This window comes from Myotis brandtii, unplaced genomic scaffold (genome assembly GCF_000412655.1).
Source record: "Myotis brandtii unplaced genomic scaffold, ASM41265v1 scaffold1171, whole genome shotgun sequence".
Lineage (NCBI taxonomy): Eukaryota > Metazoa > Chordata > Mammalia > Chiroptera > Vespertilionidae > Myotis > Myotis brandtii.
In genome coordinates, this window is record NW_005354055.1 from 79,871 (window position 1) to 92,668 (window position 12,798).

General features: G+C 36.5%; 1 protein-coding gene across 1 annotated transcript in view; it reads right to left on the reverse strand.

The window, feature by feature from the left end:
* RARS2 (arginyl-tRNA synthetase 2, mitochondrial) overlaps window positions 1-12,798 on the reverse strand; it is a 69,165-nt gene that overhangs the window by 46,797 nt on the left and 9,570 nt on the right. The window contains exons 2-4 of the mRNA XM_005858387.2: window positions 10,862-10,935; window positions 6,159-6,258; window positions 4,716-4,799 (exon numbers count right to left, since the gene is read on the reverse strand). Of these exons, the coding sequence (XP_005858449.1) occupies window positions 4,716-4,799; window positions 6,159-6,258; window positions 10,862-10,935 (258 nt within the window). The remainder of the gene's footprint in view (window positions 1-4,715; window positions 4,800-6,158; window positions 6,259-10,861; window positions 10,936-12,798) is intronic.

Here is a 12,798-nt window from a genome sequence, read left to right on the forward strand (position 1 = left end):
CCAGGTTCTCCAGCCAGGTTCTCCTGCCATGTTCTGTCTAGGTTCTCCAGCCAAGTTCTGTAGCCAGGTTCTGTCCAGGATCTTTTGCCATATTCTGTCTCTAGGTTCTGTCTCTAAGTTCTGTCCCTAGGTTCTGTGTCTAGGTTCTGTGTCCTGTTGTCTTATCTCCATTCCAGGGAGTAAAGATTATGTAGCTTAAGCGTGATTGTTCTTAGTTAAACTGATTAACTACCCGCCTGGCACTTAGTTAAGGGGTTTTATTCCCTCCCTAACTTCAGGGAAAAATCCCTACCTGGGGAAACAACCTTTCTCAGAGAGGTGCCCTTGGTTAAAACACATAACGCCAAGAAGGGGAGCAAACATATTAAGAACAGTATGCCATGTACGCCAGGTCCCTTGAAACATATGCTGTGCAGATGTTTCTTCCCTGCAGCGACTGTGTCAAGCAGCAAGGATGTACCGGCTCCCGGCACGCCATCTTGGTTCTTCCCCTGGATTGCAACTTTAAACGCCTCCATGATATTAGCCATCATATTATCATACCCATCACACATTACACCGTTTTTTATGCTTTTCTTTCTCTCTTAATATTTTTTTTTATTGATTTCAGAGAGGAAAGGAGAGGGAAAGAGAGATAGAAGAAACATCAATGATGAGAGAGAATCACTGTGAGGCTGACTCCTGCACGCCCCTCACTGGGGACTGAGCCCTCAACCTGGGCATGTGCCTTTGACCGGAATCAAACCTGGGATCCTTCAGTCTGCAGGCTGACGCTCTATCCACTGAGCCAAAATGGCTAGGCCTATGCTTTTCTTTTTTTATTGTAAGTTCCTAAAAGGCAGGATCTATGTAGATTTCTATAATATAGTTCCTGATAAATAATAAGCAGGAGGCTTATTAAATTAGTGGCCACACAGAAGAAAACTATTAACTATAGAATGTCAGTGAGCTAGTAAAGTTTCCTTATATTCCAATAGATGAACAAGCTAGAGGCCAATTAATTCATCAATAAGAATGTCTAAATGTAAAATGTACTCAGTAAACTTAGGTGCATAATGAGTTTATAATAAAAAATTAAATCTTTCAAAGGTTTTACTTTTTGGAATGCTTTAGCAAATTAATATTTTAATTGGCTGACATTTTTTGTTTGTCTATCACCATCACTTTTCCTGTGGATGACTTTTGTCATTTTATCTAACTCTGCTGGTTGCTATTTCTGTACAGCTCTCAACAGGATTTGTAAACAAGCTACCACTATTTGTCTAGTCAATTCTTTGGTCAATAGTAGAGAAGTGTTTAATTATTCATTCTTTCCGTGTGTTCAGCCAACTGGCACTACACATGACTTAAATGCATCCTGACTGCCTACTGACAAACTTAATTAGTCAAATAATGAGCAGAATTAGAACTACTTAAATTAGTATCATTTTTCCTTCTTCTCAAGTCTTGATAAAGTATACAAAGTTGAATTTGGCAAATAAAAAAAATGCATGTGTACATGTAAAATAAAATGTCATCCACTGTATTTCTAGGGCACACCTAAAAAACAGGATTTTGGCCAAGACCGGTTTGGCTCAGTGGATAGAGCGTCGGCCTGCAGACTGAAGGGTCCCGGGTTCGATTCCGGTCAAGGGCATGTACCTGAGTTGCGGGCACATCCCCAGTAGGAGATGTGCAGGAGGCAGCTGATCGATGTTTCTTTCTCATTGATGTTTCTAACTCTCTATCTCTCTCCCTTCCTCTCTGTAAGAAATCAATAAAATATATTTAAAAAAAAAAAAAAAAAAAGGCTTTTGCCAAAAAAAAAAAAAAAAAACCACACACAAAAAAAACAGGATTTTGTTTGCCCTTTTCCTAGTTAAACTCTTATTTTCTTTTTTCTCTCCCTAGACTGAATTAATTATTACTCAAAGTTATAGTTTCTCCTGAAAGTCATCCTTTAGCTACTAACAGGTGGAAGTTTGGTAAAAGTGATAGTTCTTCACAGTGTATGAACTGGTCACATAATCTTCTAGCTTTGAAAATTTATGGTCTAGTCCCACATATCTGGCAGTTTCTATTGCCTTTAATTTCATATTTTAGCCTCCTACCCTTGAGAATGATTTATATGAAGAGATTTTAAGCCACTATGTGTGATCCAAACTTAAGCTAACATTTAATCATCCCTGGTGCTGCCAGTGCTAATAATTCAATTGCAATTCATGGACAGGTAATGTTTCATTCCGTCTAAGTTTATACACGTGTAAGCAATGACAAATTCACAATTCTCTGCTTGAGGAGTAAATTCTGGACATAGATCATTGGCTACATGTCAATCTTGCCAACTCTAAAACGTAAAAAAAAAAAAAAGGAAAAAAGACTTACAATGGTCCTAAAATGGTTGAATTTTTTTCTTGACATGATCTGAAAAATTCATTAGACATGCAAATGATCACTGTTGAAATTAGACTTTGAGCAAAGAAGTATTATCATTTAAAAATTATAATTTAAATTAAAAAAAAGGCAAAAAAAAATCTAGAGCTACTGCCATTGGTTGATAAAATATAGAAGAGGCCCCCAAAGAGACTATTTCCCAATACGTTCACACAAGCCATTTGTAATTATGATTGTATTGCCAATAAAAATGATGTTCTGTTAATAAAAAAAATTATAATTTATAAACACAGGTACATTCAATATTCTTTTCTTAGTCTATGGGTGTTCACTGCTCTAGGATGTATCTTTACTGTGACACTGAGAAGGGCTATGTGAGCAATCTGCTCGTTCCTTTAAAACAAAAATCACAATAAGATCCAGATTCTCAAGGCCCTAAATCTTATTCCCTCCGTTGTCAACTGAGAAGAATTTGGGAATATTTTTAATAAGCAAGCAAATGGGCATCCTTAAACCAGAGAAAATGTATTTAATTGTAATAAAGCATGAAAATACATGGCTATTAAAATTTTAAATTATTAATATATGCTGTGCTTTAAAATACAAATTACGTCGCTTTCAGCTAAGCCAGCTGTAAAGGCAAACTCCATCTACCACAGTACATTTTCCCATCTTAGAAAAAACAAAAGCAGTACAATATTGCTGCCTACCAAATGGCCTAAAGTTTGGTAGGCACTTTGGTGAGCTGTATTTATACTTCAATAAAATTAAGTCAACAATTAGAAAAGTCACTAATTCAAAAAATGGTAAATTAGACTCACTGGTTTGCTTAATTGACATGAAATGTTATCAAGAGCCCAGCATGTTGTAGACACTTTGTAAAAAGCTCAAAAAAAATTGTTCCTTCTTGTCCTTGTGACTGATTTTGGTTAACTAATTTACCTTGAAGTAAGAGTGAAAAAAGATAAAAGAAAAAAATTAAAAGATCTAGAGACAAGTATAAAACACTATCTCTCTTTCAGTGACAAAATATATTACTAGAAATTTTGGTTTTATAGTTATTTTCAGTTCAAGAGGCAGCATTTACTAAGCCCTACCAACTCAATACTGTTGTGATTTGTTTTTTGGGTTTTTTTTTACATACTTTACCCGTGGCCGGCAAACTGTGGCTCGTGAGCCCGGCTCTTTGGCCCCTTGAGTGTGGCTCTTCCACAAAATACCACGTGCAGGCGTGAACGTACAGTGCGATTGAAACCTCCTGGCCCATGCGCAGAAGTCAGTATTTTGTGGAAGAGCCACACTCAAGGGGCCAAAGAGCCACGTATGGCTCGCGAGCCGCAGTTTGCCGACCACTATACTACACCAAAGCCTGCATTATGATAAGTTTTAATGTTTGAGATGAGATTCTCAACAAAAGGTCTCATACCACTGCCTATCCAGAATTACATGTCCTCCATGGCCTTACTCATGTGAGACCTAATTCCTCTATGCGATTTCCCCAACCCTCCAGGCCATCCTGATTTTTCCATCTTTGATCTTTCTTATGCTTATTGTACCAATCATCTTTATTAATTATTGTTTTTTAAAAAAAATCTCTTTTTTTATTGATCTTAGAAAGAGGGAGAGAGAAACATTGATCAGTTGCTTCCCGCACTCAGCATGTGCCCTGACCAGAGATCAAACCTGCAACCTGGGTATGTGCCCTGATCTGGAATTGAACCCACCACCTCTTGGTGTACAGGACAACACTCTAACCAACTGAGCCACATTGGCCAGGACTATTTATTGTTTTATTTTTTTTTAAAAAGCTGTCTTATGGTTGCATTTGTATAATTCTTATGCTTCCTACAGAATACAGGCTACCAGAGAGCAGAAACCAGTAGTACCTTTCTTAAATTTGATACAGAGCCCATTACTTCATTCAATAATAATTATCTCACATCTACTACATGCCAGGCATTGTGCTAGGAAGTGGGGATTTAATAGTGAGTGAGAAAAGCAGAAACTATAAGCCCTAATGGAAATTAGAGTTTAAAGGCAACAGACATTAATCAAATAAAAAGAATGTAAAAGGAACTATCGCAAATTCTACAAGGAGAGATGTACAGTGCTATGAGAGTGTACAAATGAAGGTGTCAGAAGGCCACTGCCCAGGAAATATCAAGATCTGAAGGATAAGCAGGAGTTAACATGGGGTGGCATTCCAGGCAAAGGCATTAGAATGTGCATAAGTTCTGAGGCAAGAGGAGGCACAATAAGTTTAAGAACTGGAGGGAAACCACTGTAGCTAAAACAGAGAGAGTGAGTGAAGATGCAAGAGCTAAAACATAACCCATTCTTACCTTTGTTAATAGTTCTCTGTTTATTTTGAAATTTACAGTCCCTTGACCAGTGCTGATTTCAGTCACCACTGTATCACATTTTAGCTGAAAAGATAACAGATCAAGTAAAAGAGCTATATTATAAAGTAAGCCCAATGAGAGTTGTAGTTCTAAAATTATCAGATTTTCAAATGTCTAAAGGCAAAAGGTGCATCATCTCTCTGTCTTCATATCTAGACCTGGGCCTTAGCCAGTCCCTTCAAATCAATCATTCTATTTGGGTAAACATGTTTTCTTCTTTACAGATTAGAATACTATTCTGTATTCCAAGTCTCTTCCTCTTTCTCATTCCCTCGCCTCAAATTCTCCATCTGACATGGAAGAGAGAGAGCACCACTTTACTCCCACCTCTATGTACCCTGACATGCAATGAACTTTTTTTTTTTTTTTTTTTGCAATGGACTCTTTTTATCTCACCCACCTGTTGCAAAAGCCACAGAACAAGACATTATGTCAGGGCCTATGCTAAAGCACTTGTGTCAACACATAAAATGTAAATAACTTACTTTGTCTTCAGTGAATATGCCTTAAAATTTTAACCAACTAGATATTCAAAGCACCTGATATACCCATGGACCTTGAAAAAACACTTGTCACTGAAGAATCACTTGTTTTTATTTTGACACTAAATATTGTAATTAGGATGATTCTATTCTTGGTTTACTTCCTGATAAAAATCTGGGGTGGTTTTTGATCAAATAAATACTCAGCTACCAAAGCTCCTTTATCACACTCATTCTTTAAGCATCCTTTTCTATGATAATGACTTCCATTGTTCCAATTCTTCAGGGTACACACACACCTCTTTTGTAATAACCTTATTTAAAAAAAAAAAAACCTGTCCAACACCTGCCTTTTCTGGTGGTATTATACTAACAACTTGGTCATTCTCTACAATCCTTTCAATTTCTCTTTTAGGTACCAAATTCATCACAGAAATTAGAAATGAAAGAGGTTTATTAAATCATCTAACCACTTTGTCTCTGCAATCATAATTCTACTGCAATCTAATAATTTCTTCTCATATTTTAATGTTCATTTTCTCAGAAACTCATTTTAAGAAGTGCAACCCACTGCTCTAATTTATCAACTTGTTCTCCTAAATTCAGAAGTCCAACCAGCTTCAATCTGTAAATTTAATTAACACTTCAGTCCTCCTGTAAGTAGTTAATAAAAAAACTGAACAATGTCAGCTCAAGAAGAATGCTCTATAACTAACTTGAAAAATCATACTAATCTTATAGTACATGGCTAAAATGAATTTAAATTATGTTTTCCAAGGTGCTTTCAACAAAGAAACATTATTAAATTCATTACTATGGCTGAGATAACCTGCAGAGTATTTTTTTCTTTAAAATAATAACTGTATTATAAAGTAAAAAAAAGGTAATAGTGCTAAAGTACCTTCTCTGCCAGTTGTGTGGCTTGAACTTGAATATCTGGTCTTGAGTAGTCATTGTTCCCCAACAGAGAATCCACAGAAAGCTGAAAATCAGCTACTTCTCTAAAGAAGTAGGGAAAAACTGTTATTACCCTACAAACATTATTAATATAACAAAAAAAAGATTAATCGTTATGAGTTTCCCACACTGACATAATTTTATAAGAAAAAAGTATTATGCTTTTAATATAAAGTAATTAGAAATATCATCACCTTGTATTTATTTAGAACTTTATCTTTTATCATCTTATGAAATTCTTCCTCTTCTATTACCTAATTGTAGCTTCGTAATATCTCTGTGAGATAGGAAGAGCAGCCACTTTGGAAAAAATTAAGACCTGACTTGTTAGAAAGTAAGCACATGAGTGTTTATTATTGTTTTCTATAAATTTTTCTGTAGGTTTATAATAGGTCAAAGTGCAAAATAATTTTGATTGATATAGAAACATCTACGTAATTACCCATATTGAACATCTGATATTTAATAAGAAACCAGAGAATGAGAATCTATGGGCAGAGTAAGTGGGTTAAACCACTGTCACGGCTAGCCCACTCTCATTGACACAAAAGACACATTTCAGAGGGCCACAAGTGACTCCGTTCTTATCACTCTTCAAATTAGAGATGTGCCTAAAAAATCCTGTGTATCTTTCGTTTAACAGCACATTAACGAACCTAGTCAACAAGGACCATTGAGAATTTTCCTGAGCCTTAATCCATTATCCAGCAGCCTAGTGTGAATTATATTTACCTACCCAAACTCATCTACTGACATTTAAGCTGTAACTACAAACCCAAGTTCATCTATTAATCAGTGTCTGTGTGATCTTCGGTATGTTGCTTAAGCCTCCCTTGTAACCTCAGTATAATGGTAATAATAGTACCTACTTCATAGTGTTGCTGAAAAATTAAATTCTAGCTAAATAATACTGATCTTAATTCTGATGTTAAATAAAAATGCTTAATAGTACCAGTACTGAGCCCTGGGAATTATTCTGTCTGTAGTTCTTCAGTGGCTTGGTTGGCAAACTGTACTCTATTTTTTTTTCTAAGACTATTCTCTAATGATAAAATGACAATTTGATTTTCTAAAGATTAATTTTAACTCTGGAAACTCACATAAGGTCTAGATGTATTTATTTTACCTATTCTTTCCAAAAGACTCTGACAGCCTAGTCAAGTATTTGTGCCAACAATGTGGGACAATGAAAATATAAATTTAACAAAATGGGAATAACACACAAACATAAAGGTTTTTTTCATGAAAAAATATTAAATTAAAATAAAATCCATACAAACAATGTTAATTGAAATTATACAGATTTGAATATACCAAAGATTAAACTATGATTTTTTTAACAAGGGGACATATGTAATACTTTCAACAATAAAGATTAAAAAAAGCTATGATTTTTAACATGCAGCAAGGATAATTTATAAAAGGTTAAATATGACCATAAACCTATAGGGGGGCTCTCAAAACATCTAGGAAACACAGAGGTCACATGATTTTCTATAGTTATTTAAAATCATGACTACAATTTTATTCTAGACATGAATAATAAAGTAGTTCAATTGAATTTAAAAATTTTATTATTTCAATAGAATCATGACAAATATTCCCAATTAGTTCAGTGATAGAAGGACACATTTTAAAACATTACCCTTTTAGTCTATTAAAAATGATGAACAATCATTTCTTAAACTAGGAATATTTAAAACATGAATTCTGAAATTATGTGAAGGGTTATTTGGCAGTAAAAAAGACCCAAAAGAAAAATAAATGCTTTAAGGAAGTAGGTGGAACTCAACCAGACTTGACCTCTTTCACCATTTTCCCTTTGGGGAGCTTTCAATTATATAGCCACAAGGAACTTTTGCTTTGTCTATTTAAAGACGTATTCTTAAATGTGAATTATGTAAAAAGTCTGAAAACATTCTAAATGTCCAAAGGGGAGCATTAGAGTATTAATTAGCTATTGTTAGAAGTGATACTTATAAAAAAAAAAGATTGATGTCAAGGGAAAGAATTAAAAATTATACATACAGTTTTATGACTATGTTTTGTGGCTTTTTAAAAAATAAATTTTTATTGATTTCAGAGGGGAAGAGAGAGATAGAAACATCAATGATGAGAGAGAATCTTGACTGGCTGCCTCCTGCAAGCCCACTACCGGGGATTGAGCCTAAAACTCAGCCTTGTGCTCTCACCAGGAATTGAGCCTTGACCTCCTGGCTCATAGGTCGATGCTCAACTATGAACCACACTGGCCAGGCTATAACTATGTTTGTTTGTTTTTAAAGGCTGCAAGACATATTCAAAGAGAAAGTGTGAAAATACACCAAGTTGCTAACATCAGATGTCTCAACACAGTAAGGCTAATGGGAATTTTTTCTCTTCTTATTCTTCCTGAATCTCCTTAACATTATCTGTTTTGCTCTTGTGATAGAAAAACAAATTAAGAAAAAACTATAACAATACATAACATCTAGACTATAAAAAGCAGTAACTGTGAAAATAACCCATTGTGAAGAAGGAGAGTGGACAGGAGCATAGATGAAACAAAACTGGCCATGAGACAATGACAGTAACTGATGGGCATGTAGGGGTCATTATGGTAATCTATTTCCTCTACTTTATTATTGTTTAAATTAAAAGAAAAGGTTTAAAAATAGCTACTTTTCCACTATTTCTAAGGAGTTTTTGTTGTGCTGGAGTGAAATCCCTAGACTTGAGTACTACTGGCTTATAATAATTATTAATCTTCTCTACTATGATCAATATTAAATAGAAATTTAACCATAATTGACAAATTTGAACTAGTAGACCTGAGCAAATTGATTCACATCACATTAAATAAGTCACATTAACAAAAATAGTATTTCCTTTTTTTTTTTTTACAGTTACTGAGTTGTTGTTGTTCTAATTCTTTATTGTTTAAAGTATTATATATGCCTCCTTTTTTCCCCCATTGACCTCTCCCCGGCCATTCCCACCCCCCAGCACATGCCCTAACCCCTTTACTGTTGTATCCATGGGTTATGCTTATATGCATGCATACAAGTCCTCCGTTGACTCTCTTACCCCAAAAATAGTATTTCTTAATCTTCTGGCACTTAATAGTATTTTAGAATAAAGTTAGAAATATAGAACAGTTAGGCTTGGTTTTAGTACTGTAAAGGACACTTGGGTTTATTATGACAAAGCATTAGAAATTCCCTTTGTTTTAAATAAATATGTATAATTTTATACTTGTAGCCTAGAAAAATTTTGAGGTCCTCCCCAGTATTTATTTTCTATAAATCAAAGTCTTAGCATTTCAGAGTGCTAAAGTGGAACTGCCCAAAGGAGCTCCAGGCAGGTAAAGGAAATGTTATTCACAAGATAGGCCAAGACAGTTCAGTTTATTAAAGCTCTTTGAAACATAAAATAAAAAGAGACGTTCCCATGACTATGCAGAATGTCATTTAGAGACTTTATAAATAGGTAACTGGTTTGGAACATTACATCAGTGTATATCCTATATAATAAAAGGCTAATATGCAAATCGACCAAACAGCAGAACGACCGGTCACTATGATGTGCACTGACCACCGGGGGCAGACGCTCAATGCAGGAGCTGCCTCCTGGTGGTTAGTGTGCCAGAAGCCAGGCTCACGGCTGGCGAAGGCAGCAGCGGGGGTGGAAGCCTCTCTCGCCTCCGTGGCAGTGCTAAGGATGTCCAACTGCTGGCAGGAGCAGGCCTAAACCATCAGTCGGACATCCCCTGAGGGCTCCTGGACTGCAAGAGGGTGCAGGCCAGGCTGAGGGACCCTCCCCCCCCCCAGTGCACGAATTTTATGCACTGGGCCTCTAGTATAATTTTAAGTTCCCCTTGGTCAGTGGGCCTTAGAACTCAATATAGAGAAAGTTGCAGCAGGCCATTTTAAAGATGCTCTCTTTCACAATGCTACATGTAGCTTTCTTTTCCTTTTCCACTTATCTCTTTGTCCTACTCTGGGAGCAAGAATATTTATCCTACTGTATCTAAAATCCTGACAAAGGGGACAAAACATAAGGACATAATGATACTGATGATTGTATCTTTACATCTTTCTAAAGCTTAGGGCTTAAATGTCTAGCAAATTTCTTGTCATTATTAATTGACTGAGAGGGTATTTTATCCAAATATTAAAGTTTTCTAGTCAAATGGTAAACAAGTATCATTTAGAATGATAAAACTCACAAAGAGATAGATTTTTCCTTGCAACCAACAAGATAAACTATTGGCTGCATGTAGTCCTAACCAAAAGTTCCCTGTAACACCGTGGGTCTCCAAATGGAGGGGGAAAAAAAACCCATAAAAAAAACTAGCAGGTAAATATTGTACAATAGTATTCAAGCATCAGGTGTATAATCTCTCCTAGTCCTTCAAAAACCCTTAGATCCTAACCATAATCTTATTTCTTTTAGTTGCTGTTACACAATTAAATTTGAACCTCATTCTGCATTCTTCTTAAAGACTTCGCCATAATTATAGTTATCAGCATAAATATCAAAACAACACAAGGTTACTAAAAGGGTTAATTTTAAGGACTACTCTATAAATTGAAGAGTAACTTTCTTTTTTGGTATCTTTACAAAGTAAGCAACATTTTATATTATTACAAGTATGTTATACTTAACTCTTTTCTGGAAATTGGAACTGCAGATATTGACTTGATCAAGTTTTCTGGTGGAAGATCCAATACTCTGGAAAGCTAAAAATAAAGAAAAACAAAACAAAACAGAGCAAGATTGTTAATATATTTGTTCCAGGTTCACTGTAACAGTGCTTAGCAAAAAAAGGAATATTGAGACACTTAACAACATAAATGAGCCTCAAATGCACTATGCTAAGTGACAATAGCCAGACTCAAAAAGCTATATCGTGGCCCTAGCTGGTTTGGCTCACTAGATAGAGTGTCGGCCTGCGGACTGAAGGGTCCCAAGTTCGATTCCAGTCAAGGGCATGTACCCTGGTCGCGGGCACATCCCCAGTAGGGGGTGTGCAGGAGGCAGCTGATCGTGCTTCTCTCTCATCCATGTTTCTAACTCTCTATCCCTCTCCCTTCCTCTCTGTAAAAAATCAATAAAATATATTAAAAAAAAAAAGCTATATAGTGTATGATCCAATTTACTTAAAATTCCAGAAAACCCCAAACTGTAAGGATGAAGAATAGATCATGGTTTCCAGGGACTGAGATTGAGAAGAGGGTGTGACTATAAGTAACAAACATAATGTCCCCCACCCCCTCAAAAAAAGAATTTTGCATTTATAAATTTAAAAATGAGTTAATGTTTTTTCCTAAAAGAGAGATGAACCACGGAGGAATCAAAGATAATTCATTTTATTCGTTAATAAAGTATTTATTGAGTGCCTAATTTGTGCCAGGCATTGTTCTAGAAATTGGGGATATAGCAATGAACAAGAGAGATAAAAATCTCATGGCACTTAAAAATAAACAAATAAATAATGGGAGAAAAATATGATCCCCAGGCTCTATTAAAGGTTAGCTAGAACAGCAGGGGCAGGGGCATTTGTATTTTTAAAAAGTTCCTTGAATGAATATAATGCAGAGCCATAGTTATGAACTATTGCCTTAGTCAATCCTATTTATTGAATGATTCTTACATGACAGGCACATCTTACATGCCTTAATTTTTCCTTGAAATAATTCCATGACTTTTACACTATTATAGAATTTATTTCAAGAACGATGAAACTGGAGAATCAAGATGGCGGCATAGGTAAACACCTGAACTTGCAGCTGCATACAACCACATTTAAACTACAACTAAAAGACAAAACGAGTATCATCCAGAACCATGGGAAGGCTGGCTGAGTGGAAAATCTACAACTAGAAGGAAAGAGAAAAGCGCATTGAGTCCGGCAGGAGGTAGAAGTGTGGAATGGAGGTGCACGCGAAAGGGGCTGCTAGCTGGGTAAGCTGTTGTCTTTTTCAATTGGGAGGGAGATACAAGCTCCCAACTGCTCTGAACTCCAGCTATAGGCAAAAATTTGGGGACCCAGACGGATACAGAGAGAAACTGTACTGTCTGGCATCGGGGTGGAATGTGAGGGCGGCTTCCTTGCAGAAGTGCTTGCAGTGTTCATTGTTCCTGCATGGGGCGTGGGACACAGACCCCAGGACCTCTCAGAGGCAAAGCAGACTGGCAGCCATTGCAGTTTGCCCCGCCCTGGTGGTTCCTGAAACCCTGCCCCACCCAATTTACATCCCCACCCAAGCTGTGCATAGAGGCTTTTGCATACTAATGGCCTGGCCTATCTCTGCCTAAAAGCCTGTCAAACTGTATCTGGGTCAGAGAATCCCAGAGATTTCAAAAGAAGGCCTAAGGCTCATCAGCAGCCTGCATTACTTCACAGTGGCGACTCATCTGGGCACCTCCAAACCCCAAACAAAGAGGAGGAATCTGTAGATCTCTCTGTAGCTTCTGCTGGGTGGCCTCAGGCAGTGGTTGACTTTGCACCTCCTTGGAGATCCAAGAGCCAGTCTACCCAGTGGTCAGAGGGAGACCATCCAGATTACAACTCTTCACATCCATAAGAGACACACTCAGGG